The sequence below is a fragment of the Topomyia yanbarensis genome, chromosome 3 (assembly GCF_030247195.1).
Source record: "Topomyia yanbarensis strain Yona2022 chromosome 3, ASM3024719v1, whole genome shotgun sequence".
NCBI classification, from domain to species: Eukaryota; Metazoa; Arthropoda; class Insecta; order Diptera; family Culicidae; genus Topomyia; species Topomyia yanbarensis.
In genome coordinates, this window is record NC_080672.1 from 403,601,640 (window position 1) to 403,621,685 (window position 20,046).

Sequence of the window (20,046 nt, forward strand, 5' to 3'; positions counted from 1 at the left end):
TTTGGTGTAACAACACTATCACTTTGTTTTATTACGACCTTTTCATAAGTTTCAAAATACCCAAAAAAAATCCTGTAACTTTACCCTTGACATCAAGCTTGGCCATTTTCATTGGAACCCTATTGTTTCTTGCGTCTCTCGCAAACCAACGACTCGTTAAAAAGAGTTAATCGAAGAAGACACAGAAGGCGCACGATGTTTCAAAAAGAACCAAAACACAACTTTGCATTATTTGATCTTTATCACAAGCTTCTACTGATAAATATGACAGAAAATACGTTTATTTATTTATTTATAATTAATTAATATCAACAGACACAGTGTGGTCCTAATGATAATTTCTTAATCTATTTAAAAAGTCAAATTGTAATCTGCTACGTGGAATGTGAAGATCGAACTCGGATGACACTCTGTTGAAGGTCCGCTGCAAACTAATGATGGCACCGTTTACTTTATAGTTAGTCCGGCGAAGAGGTAATCGGAGGAATAAATTATTGCGAAGGGCGCAAGGGCGAACGTTCATGTTTATCGCACTGAGAAGCTCGGGGCAGTCAATTCGATCTTGCAAAATATCCGAAATCGTCATAGCACGGAATAGATCCCGTCGCACTTGCAATGTATCGAGTCCAATAAGCAAACCCCGGCTTTCATAACTTGGCAGCTGGTGAGGGTTGCTCCAAGGCAATCGACGAAGGGCAAACCGAACAAATCTGCGCTGTACTGTCTCAATTCGATGGACACCGTTGAGATAATGAGGGTTCCACACAACTGAACAATATTCCAGAGATGATCGAACGAGTGAGCAGTAGAGAGACTTCAAGCAGTAAATATCTGAAAAGTGCTTAGATATTCTCATTATGAACCCCAAACAGCGTGATGCCTTTGCGACAATATAGCTGATATGCTGTTTAAACGTCAGTTGTTCATCGAGAAAAAACTCCGAGATCTTTGACGCAATTCGCTCTGTCAATTGTGGATTCAGCTAGACAGTAATCGAATCGAATTGGCGTTTTTTTCCTCGAGAACGTAATGACCGTACATTTCTTGGGGTTTAGGGTCATTCGGTTGATCTCGCACCATTCCGCAAAGGTTTCCAGTTGGCGTTGAAGGAAAGCTGCATCATCAGTATTCCGGATTCTATGGTATAACTTGAGGTCGTCGGCGAAAGACAACCGTGGTCCTTCCAAACAAAAGTTAACGTCGTTGAAATACAGAAGAAAAATCAATGGACCGAGATGGCTGCCTTGCGGAATACCAGATGAAGCAAAGAACTCTTCGGATACACAATCACCTATCTTGACTGCTAGACGACGATCACTGAGATACGATTGCATCCAACGGAGAATATTAGTACCAAAGCCAAGTCTATCCAATTTTGCCACTGCAATAGCGTGATTTATCTTGTCAAAAGCAGCTGAAAGGTCCGTGTAGATAACGTCAGTTTGAAGGCCGTCCGACATAGCATCTGTAACATATTTTGTGAACGACAGAAGATTCGTAGATGTTGAACGTTTCGGCATAAATCCATGCTGAGTCTCGGAGATATACTGTTTGCAGTGGTTGGAGATGGGTTCCAACACAGCCATTTCAAACAGCTTAGGAACTGCGCTTAGCGTTGTAATACCACGGTAGTTGTCAACTACCTTTTTATCACCTTTTTTGTGAACTGGAAACATGAAGGAGGATTTCCAGAGTTCGGGAAATACTCCGGTTGTTAGCGACAATTGAAACAGATGACAAAGAGGTTCAATTAGACCGGCAGAGCATTTTTTTAGAATAATAGTTGGTATTCCATCTGGGCCTGCCGAGGTTGAAGCCTTCATGTTGCTAATCGCCAGTTGTACCACATTATTGTAGATATTGATAGAGTTCAAAGACTGGTATGATTGAGGTACATTGAGAGCCGCGCGTGAAGCCTGGGTCGGTGTCAGTTTCTCGTTGGAGAAAACACTCGCGAACTTTTCAGAGAATAGTTGGCAGATCTCCTGTAACCTAGAGCTCATACGTCCTCCATAGCTCATCGTTGAAGGCAACCCGGATTCCTTTCTTTGCTCGTTTACATGCTTCCAGAATGTTTTAGGTTCGGACTTCAACTTACGTTGCACGTTTCGCAAGTAATCGGCATGGCAACGCTTCGATGTCTTTTTATAGACTTGGTTAACATGAACGTAGTGTTGTCGCAGCACGTAGCCCCCAAACTTGGAGTACTTCTTCAGAGCGGCTCTTTTAGTCGCTTTTAACCGTCTCAGCTCGGCAGTGTGCCACGCTGGGTGCTTAGATTGAAGGCCACTTCTTTTGGGTACATAGCGATCGATAGCATAGCTCATAACATTGGAGAAGGTCTGCACTGCAACGTTGACATCGTCATTGTCGAGAATTTCAGTCCAGTGGATATTCGACAGGAAGTCAATAATGCTAATATAGTTGGCTTTCCTAAAGTTATAGCTGACGGTGTCAGAAGCATTGCAGTCATGCTTCACTCGAATCGCTTCAAGCAATATATGCAGGGGAGGGTGGTGTCTAACAGTCTTTACCAGGGGGAACGGTGCTGCGGTAACTTTTGGCGCGTAGTCAGATTTGCTCGAAAAACAGAGATCAAGGATTCTGTTGTTCTCGTTCACCACATTATTCGTTTGGCGCAGCAGATTTAGACTGTAGCAGTCAAGCAAACTGGTGATACCAGCATGAAAAGATGACAGTTCGGGATCAGCGAACATAAATCCGTCAGAAGCAGAGCGACATTTTAATCCGGAGAAATTGAAATCACCAACAATCAGGATCTCATCAACCGGGCTTGCTTGAGCGGAAATCCGTTCCAGTGACTCAGTATGTGAATCAATCAATGTCGAATCGCGAGTGCGGTCCGGTGGAAGATAAACCACGCAAAGAAAAAGTGCGTAGCCAGCCAGTTTGATGTTTTAATTCCCGTTTTCTTTAGGTATTAAGCATGAATTGTTGACATCGAATCGTACTAATAGATACCAATAGATGGATTTGGTTCATTCCCGCACGCTGCATTATCCCTGAAAAAAACCTACTGACACAATTTCGATCTTTTTACTCAACCAATAGCATTAATAGCTATGGGATTTGCATAACAATGGGGGCGATTTCCGCCAGAAAATGATCCATCTAGTCATCCGACTATCAAAAAAAAATCAATTAGGCTATCGAATATGGAGCGCCTGTTGAGGTCATGGTAGGGTGGGTGAGCCATTATTGCTTCTACTCTCTATATTTCCATAGATATGCATTTAAAGTATGCATCAAATGATGATGGACGCAACTATTCAGCCGATCTATGAAATATGAAGTATTCGTTGTAATCGATTTCATATACACGATGATTTATATGGTACTATTTCATCGTCTCATGAATCGTTGGGTGTGTCCAAAACTTTTAACACTGTGTGAAGATTGTGTTATAATAGTTATTGGACATATTTTTTCGTTGACACTGGTGGATATAACCAATGTAAATTTTCGGGTTGAAAAAAGATTGCTGAAAATATCCGCTTTTAGTACTTTTTAACTATTTTTTGGTGTTGTATACAATCTAATGGGATAAAAGCCACGTAGTTCGAAATTTGACATTGTGTTACCCCCTTGTAGATTTTAGTAGGCCTTTACTTTTCAACCGCCATTTTGTATTTTTTCCAAGAACAATCCATGAGATCAAACATATATGCATATTTACGTAAGAAACAACAACGTATCGTGTTGTTTTGTCCAAAACAAATGCGAGGGTTCTGGATTGAATTTTTCTGAGTAACAATCACGATTAGTAGAATCAATGTTGGGTCAGCCACCCTGGTGTTTGACATAGATAATAAACCACTTCTAATATACAAGGAGATAAACAACACATGTTCCCAATAACATGTCGATAAACTGGCTTAAAATACCAATTCATCTCGTCAGTAGCTAGTTGATAAAAAATATCTATCATTATGAAGTGTTTATTTCATACAAATGAAATGGTAACGAGTTTATCTTGGTATCTGTTGCTAGTTTTAGGTATATAGCGCAGTCTTATTTAAAATCGAACACGTACTATTAGGCATTCAACTCAGCTAAAGTAAAATCGAGATAAATATTGTTATCGTCTGTCGCATCTCACTAATATTTCGCTCTTTATTATTGCAGGTTAGAAAAACTACCGGTGCCGACGCAAACTCCTACTTCGCAATGAAGGTGCTGAAAAAGGCTTCGATAGTTAGGAATCAAAAAGACACAGCTCATACACGTGCCGAGCGAAACATATTGGAAGCAGTGCGGGCAAGTTTTACATCGATTTCTCCTATCGGAACCAAATTCTCATTCGTAACTTTGTTTGTATCTTCCCCTCCGAACAATAGCATCCATTTATAGTTGAATTAGTTTATGCCTTCCAGACAGGTGGAAAATTGTATTTAATCCTAGAATATCTTAGCGGCGGTGAGCTGTTTATGCATTTAGAACGTGAAGGAATCTTCCTGGAGGATACCACTTGGTGGGTAAACGGTCCATAATCGTCCATAGTCAGTTCCACGCAAATAGGGATAGAACATGGAATAGTCTTACAATTATGGCCAGCACAGCGATAAACGGATATCTTGTTCGCTGCGACATTTTATACTAATTTAAATTTTTATTTCTTCCAATTCCAATCGAATAGCTTTTACCTGTGTGAAATCATTCTAGCACTAGAGCATTTGCACAATCTTGGTATAATCTATCGGGATCTGAAACCGGAAAACGTACTACTGGACGCCCAGGGTCACGTCAAACTGACTGATTTCGGCCTATGCAAAGAACACATCCAAGAGGGAATTGTGACGCACACTTTTTGCGGTACTATTGAATATATGTGAGTATGGAAGGATGATCAACGAATGTCTGAATTTAATTGATTTTGAAATACGTTTAAAGCTAATATTATATATTCTATTAACTTTCCATAGGGCTCCAGAAATCCTAACGAGAAGTGGCCATGGTAAAGCTGTCGACTGGTGGTCACTGGGTGCTTTAATGTTCGATATGTTAACAGGAATGGTTAGTACCATCTTTAAAGTAGACGGTCAGAAGTAATTCACTGTAACTTCTCTACTTTGTCATCGACAGCCTCCTTTCACGGCAGACAACCGCAAAAACACCATAGACGCTATTCTAAAGGGCAAACTTAACATCCCCGCATATCTTGCGACCGACTCACGCGATCTCATTCGTCGGCTCATGAAACGACAAGTGTCACAGCGGCTAGGCAGTGGCCCCACAGACGGACAAGCGGTTCGAGCACATCCCTTCTTTAAAAATGTGAATTGGGATGATGTGTTGGCTAGGCGATTAGATCCACCAATCAAGCCTGTATTGGTAAGACTTGCTTTATTCGAACGAATAATGTATCGATATATAAACTAAAACTCTACTTAACTTTTAGCGAAGCGAGGATGATGTTTCACAGTTCGACACCAAATTTACCAAACAAATACCGGTAGACTCACCAGACGATACAACGTTAAGTGAAAGTGCCAATTTAATCTTTCAAGTAAGTTACAAAACAGTCAGCCGAAATTAGCATCACTTAATATTATTGCACGTTTCCAGGGATTCACCTACGTCGCACCTTCGGTGCTGGAGGAGATGCAACAGCCTCGTGTGGTGACAGCACGTTCCCCGCGGCGAACACCCCGTCAACACCACGGCCATCATCATCATCACCACCTGAGTAGTCACAGTAGTCATCATAATATGCACGCGACCAACAGCAGGCTGGTGGAAAACGGTGCAATTACCCTAGCGGACGAGCAAATGCTTAGTATGCCCCGGTCGCAATCCATCGCCGGACACAGCAGCAATCATCAGTCGGTGCCGCATCATCTGGTGTTCCAGACGCAGCACCCTCAGCCTCCACAACCTCATCAGCTTCCACCTCAGCAAATGCAATCGCAGGCGACGGCGAGGAGTACGCAATTTTTGACCGGTCCCATCAGTCATCCGGCCAACACTCGACACACACCGGCACATTTGCAACCGTTCGCGCCACGGCCTTCACCTCAAGACGAAATGATGGAGGTGTACCCGGAGCTGCCGATTTCATAGTGAGTATAAAAAACAATAGAAACTCTGGGATATATATTATTTTGAATGCACAGATGCATCCGGGCTCTATGCTTACGTAAGTGGACGGGATGTTAAGTACACGTGGCGGAAAACCCGATCATTTCGTCCGTTCTATTGTGAATCCTCTACTTGCGCATTGGGCACTGCGTAGTCGTATGTAAAGTTGAGGTTCCTAAAGAAAACTCAATAGGTGGCGTGAAGAAGTTTCTCTGATCGCTTCAGGGCAATGGCAATCTTTACAAAAGATCATTTAGCTAATTTCTTGAGCCTTTCCTAAGTTGACCATTGCGGGCTATGAGAGAGCAATGGCATGTTAATTAGTCAGTAATTTTCTTTCGTTCAAGATTGCGTAATGCAAGGAATTCTCTAGTCTTCTTCTTTGTGTATTTAATATACAGTCTTGATTGAGAATGGTTGGTAGGGTATCAAAGTATTTCTCTTTATCCCCTTCTCTCAATCGTCGACCTTTACACTAAGGAAGCTAAATCCAAATCCAAAGCATTGTTCTAGATTTATGAAACGAGAGACAGCTCCCCTATTAAATATCTTTATCAGCCATCTCATTCCTTATCTTTCCATGTGCCCTAGAACCCACATCAAAGTCGGTTTAAATTTTCTTGCTAGATTCATCAGAATTTGCCGACAGCCATACACGAGTTTAGACTCGAATTAAAGAACTTAGAACTCGTATGGTTGATAGACTAACGATGTAGAACCAATAGAACATTGCACGAAAGGAAGAAAATTAAGAACATGACGCCACCAAAGGAAGAAAATTAAGACAGTTCTCGGAATTTTTGTTTACAAGGTCTTCCATTGAATCCATTCCAAGTTGCTTTAACGTAGATAGTGAAGATGAAGTTTTGATTCACGAAAAGTAACCAGAGCACAGTTTCATCTATCCACGTACAAGTACCACTCAACCCAGAGCAAATTCTTGGCTCCCTGCAAGCAACGTTAAGAACTTTCGCTACGATGCTGAGGAGACATCCAAATCGCCGAACACCCGACTGAAGACCATATTGCTTTCGCTTGCCGTGTTAATAAAGATTGCGCTGAGTTTGAGCTGGGACAGCTATCGGAAGAGCAGTTAAGTGCATGACCTACGTTCGCGGACTGAAAGCAGAAAGCTACGCAAAAAAACCCGTACATGACTGCGCTCCAGGATTGAGTAAAACAATGGAGTCACGTTGAACCAACTAGCGGAAGAATGTCAGCGTCTCCTTAACCTCAAACATGACAATGCAATGATCGAGCCAGCCACATGCTTCTGTCAACTGAATACCGTCCGTCTTTCAAGCCGGTACATACGAGACGGTTGGCCTCCATCAAAAGCCGTGATCCGGAACTTTAGCGATTCCATTCCAGACAGGAGTCACTTACTGTGGTTGATGGAAGTATTCTATTTGCTGAACGACTCGTTATTCCATCGCAGTATCGAAAACGGTGCTTGGATCAGCTTCATCGTGGGCATGCAGCGGATAAAAGCAATCGCCAGAAGCTGCGTCTACTGGCGCTCCATAGGTGATGACATCGTTGGTTATCTGCAGGCGTGTCAGCATTGCGCCTCCTTGCGCTACTCCTATACCATGGTTGAAAGTATCCGGCTTGTGGCAACGCAATCACGTAGATTTTGCCGGTCCCATCGAAGGCGAATATTACCTTATCGCCATAGACTCGTACTTCAAGTGACCTGAGGTTGTTCAAACCGGCTACAATCAGTATCCTGCTTTCGGACTTTTTGCTAGACTTGATATACTAGTGGCTCTCGTGTTCGTCAACTGAACCCAATTTACGACCGCGGGATTTGCTCGAACTACTTCGGGCACCCTCTGCGATAATCGAGAAGCAGCACAGCCTGTTGAGATTTTTTAGTCGAAATGATCCAGCATTTGCCAATGTGTATACAAGAAACAGTTGGAAATGGTCTCTAGGTGTGGTCGTCGAAGCATCTGGGTGAAGAACCGTCGAATGCTACGTTCGCATAATAATCCACTCGTTAGCCGATCAACCACTAACACAGTAGGACAGTAAGCCAGATATGCTCAGTTTCCTGTGGACATTCTGTTGGACGTTTGGAACCTGCCTAACTTAACAACTGATGCAACATTCCAGTCATCGCCGAAGTTGCAGACAACTACACTTGACGCCTCGTAGTGAGCAGCCGCCTGAGTCGGTGGCATCACTCTCCTTGCTGTCTTCGTCATCACATGCAATATCTTCCGAATTTGAGTTAGCGATTGAAGCCGACCCGGCGGCAACACTATCACGCCGGCATAAGCGGAAACCACTTTTCATCAGCCAGTTTTACAGCCCGTTAGAGCATATGCTCTTTATTCAGTTCGTAGTTAATGTTATTGTCTCATTTAGACGGAGAAGCTAAACAGCTTGTGAGCGAATTCGCGATTACGGATGCAAATGATGTGCAAGTATGGGACAAGCTTAACGACTTCTATGATAAGCAAAAATATACAGTCGCGGCATTAGTGAGAGTTCATTGTACAATCGCCCTTTCGTCTCTCGTTGGGTGTCGCAAACTTTTGTCGCCTCCGATGAAGTAATCAGACAATTGCAAGCGCTTGGTAAAGAATATGCGCGTCGTGATCCATAATTGATACATCTTCTTCTTGAGCGCAGAGCTGTGGAAGCTGGCGTATCGTTCAGTAAGAAGGGATACAAATCTACGAAACGGGATTCAGATTACAAGAGTGGCCAGAATTCAAAATCAGTTTTATCGAATAGGCTGATTCGAAGCTTTCACGCTACCGCCCAGCTCTCTTGTCCAAAGTTCTCTCAAACTCACACCATCTATCATTGTACCAGCTTCAAAGAGATGAAGACATGCGATCGTCAGAAATTTGTACAAAGATCCAAATTTTATTTCAACTGCCTTAAGATCATTCATTCAATTTCAAGGAATTCTTCTACCATAACCTTTAAAAGCTGTAATCAAAAAATCATTCACTGCTGTGTTCGATAAATGATCTAGCAATCTCACGTTTCCAAAAAAAAATACAAGCAGGAAACTCCAGCTGCAGAACCAAATCAGGAAGAATGTATGTCGCAAGAACCGAGACCAAATGTCCAACGAACTGCATCAGTATGGTGCAGTTTTAGGAAAAATAGACGACGTATTTCATCGTTCATATTGGTGGACTCTGTCTGCATGAACTCGACGCCACCAGCATACTTGTCAGGGGAATCACTCGAGGAAAGCACAGTAAGACAAAGAGAAAAGTTACGTTGCATATTCCATCGCAATTTGATGAATCAATCGTTATAGTACTGGAATAATTTATTCTCGATCAGCTCGTTCCGGACCAGCCGTGTCATGAATTCGATATTGATACAGATGCCTTGATAGGCACATCGTTAGCAGATCCCTCGTACAACAAGCATGGTAAGATCGATCTTTTATTGGATATAGAAGCTTTCTTTCCCATTTTAGGACCAGGAAAGCTAGTAGACAGTCGGAAAGTACCGATAGCGTAGAACTCTATCTTTGGATATTTGGCAGCGCGGCATTAGTGACTACTCCAAAATCTGGCGTTGTTGCTCAGGTCAGTGAAGTTAATTTTGAGAAAAACCCTTAGACGATTCTGGCAACTTGAGGACCTACCTACCTACCAAAAGTAAAGTCATACTAAAGACGAACGACATGCATTTCCAAACAACTTCTGTACGGAACGTAGATGGACGATATGTGGTTAGCCTACCCTTCGATGATACAAAACCACCGGTTGGTGACGCCGCCTCCGTCGCAATTCGACGATTCAAGGCAAGGAAACGAAAGTGTAGCGTCGATTCACAGTATAAAAAGCTATACAAACAGTTCAATGCAGAGTATTCATCTATTGGCCATATGGAGAAGATTCCATTACCGGAAGCACCAGATAAATGTTTCTTTCTTCCACATCACGCTGTTCGGAAGGAAGACAGTACGAGAACTAAGTTACGCCGCATCGTCTTTGACATCTCAAGTAAAAGCGCATCTGGTGTGCCCTTAAATGACCGTTTGTTGGTGGGTCAAAAATTCAACGGACCATTATTTAACACGAACGTATCGAGTCACAGGTATGGCCGATATCGAAAAATGTTAGAGGCGCGCTCTTGTGAATGGAAATGATGTCAACTATCAACGAATTATATGGCGCGAACAACCAGACCAACCAACCATTGCAACATTAGCGTTTACTGACACTCACTTATGGTACGGCCCCTTAGCGTTCGAGTGCGCATCCAAGAACTTCTACGTAGATGATTTGTTGTCGCCAAGTTTTTGCGAGAATAGCTTACAATGAGAAATTTCAATTTGCGAATATGAACGTCGAATGAACCGCAGCTTATAGAATCCGACGGGATCAGCAATGAACCCATAACGTTTCAGTTACCCCAGGAGGAAGACAATGTTAAGGCCCTCGGGATATGATGGATTCCATAGGATGGTGTGTTCTGCTTCAAGGTTAGCTTTGACAACAACAGTGCTAATACAAAGAGACAACTGCTATCCGATTCGTCCAAGCTATTCGATCCAAATGGCAGGATTGCCACTGCAATTATTCGCACAAAAATACTAATTCAACACCTGTGACTTTTTACAATCTAGACTGAGATGATCAGTTACCAGCAAGTGTTTCCGATGAATGGATCGAGGTGAAGGAAATGTTGCTCCATATCGAGAAAAATTCGTATGAGCTGCTGGATTCTCCAACACACAGGAAAGGTACAATTTCACGGTTAAGCTTAAGAAATAGTGGTTTATGCGCGAGCAGTTACTAACGCATGAACGGTTCACATAAACATAGTCGCTCCAGAAACGTCGTTTTTATACAAGTATTGTTGCCTAAACTGAAGCTGTTGGCAGCATTTTACTTAAGGATATACGCAGTCACTTGCGCATCTGCAACTCGAACTATTTGCATGAACTGATTCGACCATCGTCCCGCACTGGCTCTCTGCGTATCCAAGGAAATGGCAGACGTTTACAGCGAACCGTACATCTAAGATCCTCGATTATCTCCCTAGAAAACATTGGCATCCTGTGTCTTCACGGGACAATCCCACCGACTGTGCTACGCGTGGTATTTTGCCAATTGTATTTGTCAATTGTCCTCTCTGTTGTACAGATCCCAGATGGCTGAAAGTAAATGATGCTGTATGGAATTTGTACATTCCAGCAAAAAACGGATCTCAAGTGGAAGAATGGTCCCCTCTGACACACCTGTCAGTTCTTAGTGCAGCTCTAGAATGTAATTATACCACCGAAACGCTCCTACTCAATCGATTTTCTGTCCTAATTCGCATACTACATATGGTCGGTGTTAAGTCAGGCCGGACTAAGTGACAAAATATTGATTTCGAGAAAAACAGGTTTAAAGTTTGAATCACCGCATCCTTTACATTATGATTGGAAATTAATTATTGCCATAACTCTAGTTTATTGTTACATATTTCAAATCTGGTAAAGGTCGAATGTAGCTGACGATATTCTTTATCCAGTGCTGTCATTATCTCATTTTTTTATGTTTTGCGACTTAGTCCGGTCTGACTTAACACCGACCATATAAATTGCTGAATAAATCGTTTTAAATTCAACCTAATGGCTTCTTAGAGCGGCGTTTCCGAATTGACAGGTATTATTTCGCTGACGAAGATATCTAATGCTTGTCTCCAACTAGCTAGAATCGCTCCTGCAAGCGTGAAATAGACTGCCTACCAAAGTGTGCACCACTACCAAGCGATAGCAAAATTGAAGAACTATTTTCTACTGTTGACGATGAAGGGACCTTACGCTTAGGTGGTCGTCTATAGAACTCTAGCCAAATATGCGACAACCAGTAATATTGCCAAAGCAGCTCCGTTACACCTTTCTGCTGCTATTTGAATTACATTTGCAAAATCTTTACGATGGACCTACATTTACCCTCCGGCACTCGCGTCGTTGTATTTAGTGAAACACCTTCAGAAACTGCGAAATCTTATTTCAGCACCAGCGGCTGCTCATTCGGGTAGCCATTCGCGCGAGTGTTGGAGGGTTAATGTTTGACCCCTTGGTTTTGGGTGAAAGGTTGTGGCTGTGCGTGAAGTTGTTGATAGCTGCATACGCTGTCGTAGGATGAAAGCGAAAACATCACCGAAACTGATGAGAAGCCTACCGTCTAAATGAACACACCAGCGACACCTCTTATACACTGCGGTATCGATTATACAGGTCCAATAATCATACGCTCTTCCAAACTTCGTGCTGTAAGGGCACTGAAGGGATACATCGTTGGGTTGTCTTTTTTATCGACGAAAGCAATTAATTTCGAGGTAGTTACAGGTATGTCAACTAACACCTGTTTGGCAGCTTTCAAACCGTTTATAGGACGACCTGGATTATGCAGCGAGATTTAATCCGACCATGGCACCAATTTGTCGGTACAGATCGACAAAAACGGAATCGTCTTCAATCGAATGAGTTCGACCAAACAGTAGCTCAGACCCTATCGGACATTAGAATCAAATAGACGGTCATTACTTCATACGCACCCCACAAGGGTGGCATTTAGGAAGCTGCAGTTAAATGTATGAAGATCTCGGTAACCGTACAGACACTTCCTAAGAGCTCTCATCCGTTTATTTCAAATATAGGCATGTCTGAGCCCGCATCCTCTTTACCAGTTGTCAACGTCACCCAATTCTTGTGAACCTTTCACTCCGGGTCACTTAATTATTGGTCAACCTCAAAACTTCCTTCCTCAAACCAACCACGCACTGGAATAAGCACATAATGCACGTCATTCATATCCCAGAGAATCGTTCAACGTTATACTGCTGGACGATACGCTCGTTGGAGACACGAATACGCAGCCACCCTTCAGCCTCGGCCAACAGAACTTGGCTGTTGGTCATCTAGTGCTGATTAAAAACGAGAATACATTTCCTCCGGTATGGGAACGTGATAGGGTGGTAAAAACGCATCCGGATCGGTATGGGATTGTACGCACCGTCACACTTCGCTCTTGTCAGTTGGAGTATCAGCGTCCGGTGCACAAACTAGTGCTATTGCCATGTATTTGAGGTATCTGTCTCAAGGCCCGGGAAGATTTTTGTATGTATTTCTACACCTCAGAAGACTGATTACCTATCCCTCGTTTTCAAGTTTCATTTTTGATGTTAAAGAAATGAATTGAATTTTCATTATGTCAACGAATGGCGACGCGTTCTGTTTTAATGAAAAAAGATGCCGTCCGCTTTTATGGAACTCACGCGCTTTATTCATAAACCACGATTCCGTTCCTATGTTTGCCGGTGTCCATTTATTCGTCTGCAGTCGGCATAAAAAAACTCTAACAGGGTACACAACGCAAGAATGGCAATCGATTCCCCAACTATACTATGCATATTCCCCTCCTCCTGGCTGGTTGTGGTCAATGATATTGACTCCTGAAATTTTCTCCAGTTAAGCTTAACTTTTCTTAACAAGAACAATTTTTGTGCTTCTTCTTTTTCAGGCCTAGGATGGAATACAACAAATTTAGAAGATTTATAATCTAACGAAATACCAGTAGTTTAATTTTTTTTTTCCAAATGATGCAAACAGCTATTGCAATTAACATCTTTTTTTCACGTCAACCATCAAAGGCCCACACACAACCTCTGCACACTATAGAAAGTCCGATTCTGAGGCGTTTTGGCGCACGAGGTTGACGAAAGTTGTTATATAGAGAGGCGCTGATTATTATGAAAATGGTAGCGGGAATATGTGAATAGGCGATATTTTACGTGATTGACCATTATTGAAAGCGAAACACACACACAAAAATAACTAAGAATAGAAGGAAGATAAAGTAATTGCAAGCATAGCACTAAGCTAATAGTTGGAGATCAGAACGCAGCAGGTTTGTCGTAAATTTAATATGAAATGAATACATTATGATCGTGCACGTGTGTGTATCACTACCGGAAGCTACACTGTAGTAATGAGCGAATAAAGAAAGTTGTTAAAATTTCAAGATCGGAAAGCGATCGTCATTTTGGAAGTACTCCGAAAGAAAGTAAACGAGGAAATTGAGGTGTGTCTACTAAACTGTATTACCACTTGACAATTCAAGGAATATGATTTATGTCCAGTCTGATAATCAACTCTGCTATAGAATAATGAATATAAAAAACAAAGTGAATGAAATTGTTGAAAAAAACCTTTTACGAGTGTGTGGATTTATAGCGTTACCGAAAAAAGCAGAGATCAAGTTTCAATATAATTCTGAATGAAAAAAATATACCTAACATGAAACAGAACGACACTGTCAAGTAAAACATTCATTTTCTGTGTTTATTTTTCTATCAATTGTTTTAGTAGTCTATAAATTTAAGCGACGTTCCGCCGTTCGTTCCTGTATGGGTGGAGATGAATACTACATCTAGAAAACTTAAGTTCCTCAAAACAGACGCGCACCGCCCGTCGGTGAATAGCAGCGCAGAGCAGAACGTTGGCTAATCTAAATAATATACCAACTATGATAAAATTTAGCATAAAACTGAACAGAAAGCAGTTTGATGAAACACTCGTCAACATCTAACACAACACGAAAACAAATTACTTAGGAAAGGCAAAAAACTCACCTATTAAAAACGGCACGATTGAGATTTTGTTTTGTTTAGAACCAATACAACCGAGATAGCAAGTGTGTGAACCGATATAGGAGAAGGGTTTATTTTTGTTAATATAAACACCAACCCAACAGCAGCAGCGGTAACAGAGGAGCACCAGGAGAGGATGGAGTCATGATCCAGGCAAGAGTAAGACGTAAAGGAATGCCACGCATAAGCAAACCAGTTGAATTGAGATCAACGTAAATGAGAGAGTTTGTATAGTTAGATGTCCTAGCAATGTAACCTTCTTTAGCCAAATATCCCTCCAAAAAGCAAAAGTAATAGTAATTTTAAACACTTTAGCTCGATGATGAAATGATTGGAAAGGGTGTATTATTCTAAACAAACGAACAGAATAAACGCAAACAAGAGTGGGAAATGACCAATAGTTTAAATTTTCAATAGACCTTACCGATCACATGTACACTGCAAAATCAATTACAACTAATATAATTTTAATGTAACCCTTAACCAATAGACAAATGTAACGAGGTCTTATTTTTTAAAGATTTTGTTGTGCTAAAGTTAGATAAATTAAAACAAATCTGATGAACCATAGTAAAACTCAATAGCAGAAAAGAAAAAAATGCAATAGTCTGGATCAATGTGAACAAACTAATTTGACTGATTTTAAGGTAACTCTCAACCTTTAGGCTGTAAGTAAAACCACAAAAGCGATGTACCGTGCGCAACCGATGCTCACGGTGCCTTTGTTTGTACAATAATAGATCAGATTTATAGGAAAGAAAAACTTTATATAGGGAAAATGGTACCAACCAACCAACCTTTACCTTAATTTATACCATCTTTATTTTACAACCACTGAACGCTCTTTACTTGCTCAACCCTTCATATACACAGATCAACGATTATGGCAGGCGGAATCTTTTCCAATACTCTGCAATCATGGCTTGCGGATAGGCACCGGTCACTGCTTCACTGAAGAATAGTCTCCCTGAAAGCTCAACCACGTACTGGACTAAGCACCTAATGCAAGCGTTGTCTCGTTTCCGATAGACTATTTTACTGCCATTTATTTCGCTGCTCTGACTCCGGTAGCTAGAATTTTTAAAAAAATATATTTATCAGAAGCAAAATTTGGTAACAAAATGAATGAAGTACGTATTCTTGCGTCGTTGCCGATTTTAACTGGATTGATTTACGGAAATAATCAATAATCAAATAAGCAGGATAACGAGAAAGTTGAACCAAACTATGATTACATAGACAGGTGAAGATAGCTAGTTAAAACAGTAAACGATGAATGAAAAATGAACAACTAGAGGAGGATTATGGCCTTTTTGTTTCTGATATAGTTTACCAATTTTTAAATTATCTGAAATTACCTACTTATGTACGTAGACACAAAGGAAAAAAATAAAGTCTAGGTTTTAGTGCAAACTAATCAAATTGATGAAACAAATGAAATGAGAAAGAGCGAGTGAAAAGATGAGAAAAGATCATATAAAGCGCTTGAAGATTTGAAAATTGATTGGTGACTCTTTTATAATTGAAATATCTATGATGACAGCCGTCGAGGTCATATAACGAACGCGCAATAGAATTTTCTTGGTTGTTATGCTTCTGTGTTCCGTTGCGTTTTGGTGGACATCGCCAGCTGAAAATCTTTACGCTTCAGGGTTGATCATCGATAATTCATAGTCATCGTGGATAACGTTTAAGGTTGGACAGAGAAAGAGTAAAAATCGCAAACGAAAAAAGCAGTTTTTTTCCACACCGTATGTCAGATCTTCATAAAAATCAGCAGTACTGTAACAACATTCTACATACGCTGATTGATTTTTATGAAGATCTGACATACGGTGTGGAAAAAAACTGCTTTTTTCGTTTGCGAATTTTGCGCATTCTCTGTCCACCCTTAACCACCTGCCATCGATAATGTATCGTCATATTCATCGTTATCATCGATAATCCATCGGCGATATTCGCAAAACATTTTGCGTTACTTGGTAAGTTGACTAATCCTGTTACCTTCAATTGTCTACAAATAAGTATCTAATAGTATGGGAAATAGTGAACCGTTGAAAATGAATAAATTCGGTATAGTTAAAAAAAAACACCGTTTAGCTCCCATTTTCGTGAGCTCTTTAGCTTTCGTCTCAGTGATCCATTAAGCTAAAGACCAAATTTAGTGCCATTTAGTTCCCAGCTTTGTCGCGATCTACTCAGAGTTCCCCGGCGGCGGAATTTCTCCCGAAACTGATCCCGTTTCTGTGAGCCACTTAGCTCACAGGATGTGAAATTGCTCTATTCCGACTGAGAGTACCTCGGCGGCGGACTTTCTCTCGATACCGACTTCCGTTTCGTGAACCAATTAGCTCCCAGTTTTATCACGATATAAGTGAAGCATTTAACTGTCCGTTTCGTCGCAATCTACTCGATGTAGTCCTCGGCGGGAGGCCACAATGAGCCAACCGGTAGGTGCCGAGGTTTGTCGCCAATTTTCACTACTCCCCCCACTACTACACCACTACTCCAAACACGGTCATGGAATATCTGCATGTATCTCGAGATGGATAAACGTTATGCTTCGTAACCTCGCTCGCCTTCTTTACTCGTCACTGAGACAGACAGAGATAAGGAAATTGACTATTTGCGTTCTCAGGGTAGCGTTCTGTCACCTTTGCAATGGAATCTCGTTGCCGACGGCTTACTGAGGAAACTCAATGAGCTTAAATATCCCATCTAACATTATCTCGGAGTATCAACACGGGATTGTCACGAAATGATCAACAACTTCTAACCTGATCGCTTACACTACTATGTTGTTTCCCGCCATCGAGAAGCATTATCCAGTGGGCGCAATTTATATCGATTTTTCAAAAACATTCGACAAAGTACCGCACAACATCGCAATCCTGAAATTAAAACGTTTAGGATTTCCCACCTGGCTAACTAACTGGTTGCAGTCTTATCTTTCCGATCGCTCGGCTTTCGTGAGTATAAAAAACACGCGCTCAATCACAGGTTTCCCGCAAGGCAGTCATCTGGGCCCACTTATTTTTTATTTTGTTTATCAACGATATCTGTAGTCAAACAAAGTTTGGAAATTGTTATACGCGGACGATCTCAAAATTTTCCGAACTATCGCTTCGACGCTTGACGCCGTAGCGCTTCAAGAAGATATCTATATTATTCCGTTTAACGGAATGGAAGTCAACGTTAGTAAATGCAAAATAATTAGTTTCGGACGCTTGCTTACTTCAGGACGTTATGAATACAGTCTACAAAAAAGAACAATTGAAAGCGTCGAGTCGTTCCGCGACTTGGGAGTGCTTTTCGATAGGAAGTTGAGGGTTTCCGACCATATCACCGCGACAACTGTGTGGGCGCCATACCAAGGGTACAAAATGACCGACTAGATCGTATACAAAGATGTTTTGTGCGATTCTCTCTCAGGAATCTTCCATGGAATGATCCAGTTATATTACCTCCTTGCGCCGATAGATGTATGCTACTCGTTCTGCAGACTCGCAGTATTTTCCTGAAGAGTTTTTGTTTTCGACTTGCTTGTTTGTTGTGTACCGTACTGCATATGGACAAAATAATCCACTGGAAAGACGTTACCGCAGATTTAATGAAACTTCTTCATCGTTTGATTTTAACATTTCCAAGCATAGATATAAGTTATTACTAAGAAATATATAGTTTTGAAACGTGTCTGTATGGTGTATACCGAAGATTAGAAATAATTAAATAAATAACTACGGGTTTGCTAATGATTACCAAATACTAATACAGATTGATAAATCGCGACGATGTTCTCAGTAACAACCCTTTTCTGGGGACTAACTTTGGCTGGCAGGCCCCAAATTATGAGAACATACACACATTGTTGCCCCAACTCATTCGCCCTTTAGGTAAGTTATATCAGAAGAAAATCATTGTCTACATCCCCAGACGAGACTAGCAGGGGTTCAGGGGCCACATTGTGCAATCAAGTTGAAACGACTTTTTATTACAAGCTTGTATACAAAAAACCTTCAGTTTCGAGATGCGGAATTTCACCCCATGTTTTGTTTTTTTCCTTAAGGACTTTTGTCAAGCAAACCTGACTCTATTTCAGCCAAGAATAGAACCACTGAAAGCCTGCTCCCATGTCGTAAGAGGCGACTAACAATATGCTAGGAGTTCCTAGGTCAAGGTATTGCTCCGTACCGAAGACAACCTGGACCTTAAGGTTTTGCATCATAGCCTTTATCCATTCTGTATTGAGTGAATCACTGACATATAGCCCTTTTCTGAATCGCTATTCCCGATTGTGTACCAACGTTATTGGTTTCTTCTGCCGGTTATACAATAGCCTAAACAGTGGTTAACATTTCAACAAGCCAGAACTTCACTCGGTCAGAAAATGTAGGGCCATCGGAAACTTCGTAAAATCGCACTCCTGGTCCTCTCTTCAAAATCATCCAGTGCAGTACTCTACGTCACTCTTTCGAGTTTGAGCCACTCATATGGTAGTCGGTCTTTGCCAGTACTGCTCTTCTCCCATCCATTCCGCCGATGGATCAAGAGCCCTTGTCGTTGTGTTTATTATATTTATTACGCATAAGAAACATGTATGTAATTTGGGTTAAAAACCCTATTATGGAAACTTGTCTGATAGGGAGAGTTGAGATGCCAACTTGTCATTAATATTTCCCAGTGAATATACTTTTTATACTCTTATACTCCTTGCAGTTTTATCCTTTTATGTAACGCCCCGCGGAAGAATGATTATGAAAATGCCTATTCGAACGGCTTTCTTATTTCGGCTGGAGGTCGCGCACCTGAAAACTGCGAGAGTACTTAGCTAAATCACAATATTTACCAAGATATATATTGATTCATTTCCCTACCTACTAACACCAATCATATCCTGCGACACTTGTGGATGATGAGATAATTCCTCGGTCATAATAGTCACAAGTGTTGAACTAACATTCCTTCTCATCCCAAAATTGACCTGCATGGACGTGGGCATCTATGTTATTTATCATATTATAATCTTAGTCTCTTTAGGTTGCACGTTGAGTATTTTTCATATTTCAGTAAGAGGTTTTTTTTAGTTTAGGAGAAGAGGCACGTCTATCACGTTCAACGTTCGTTCGGAAAAGAGAACGCTAGTTTATTTACATTTTTACAATTTGTTTTTATCAGTTGGTATCACCTTGCCACACATTTGATCTACAGGGTTTCGACCGCAAATGCTACCATGTCAAACCGGACACTTTCAAGTATGATGTACTGCTCCCAAGTATCATATAAGGGATCATCCATAAATGACGTAGCATTATATGGGGG

The 20,046-nt window shown here is 41.3% G+C and overlaps 1 protein-coding gene across 8 annotated transcripts in view; it reads left to right on the forward strand.

The window, feature by feature from the left end:
* Positions 1–16,231, forward strand: part of LOC131693827 (ribosomal protein S6 kinase beta-2-like) — a 115,119-nt gene extending 98,888 nt beyond the window's left edge. For 7 of the 8 annotated variants that reach the window (XM_058982013.1, XM_058982014.1, XM_058982018.1 and 4 more), the window contains 8 exons: positions 4,147–4,278; positions 4,359–4,492; positions 4,658–4,849; positions 4,944–5,034; positions 5,104–5,352; positions 5,420–5,527; positions 5,587–6,080; positions 13,599–16,231. In XM_058982013.1, coding sequence (XP_058837996.1) covers positions 4,147–4,278; positions 4,359–4,492; positions 4,658–4,849; positions 4,944–5,034; positions 5,104–5,352; positions 5,420–5,527; positions 5,587–6,080; position 13,599 — 1,401 coding nt within the window. In that variant the 3' untranslated portion in view covers positions 13,600–16,231. Of the gene's footprint in view, positions 1–4,146; positions 4,279–4,358; positions 4,493–4,657; positions 4,850–4,943; positions 5,035–5,103; positions 5,353–5,419; positions 5,528–5,586; positions 6,082–13,598 lie in introns of those variants that run through there. The other variant, XM_058982020.1, reaches the window with a different exon arrangement.
* Positions 16,232–20,046: the final 3,815 nt, after the last annotated feature.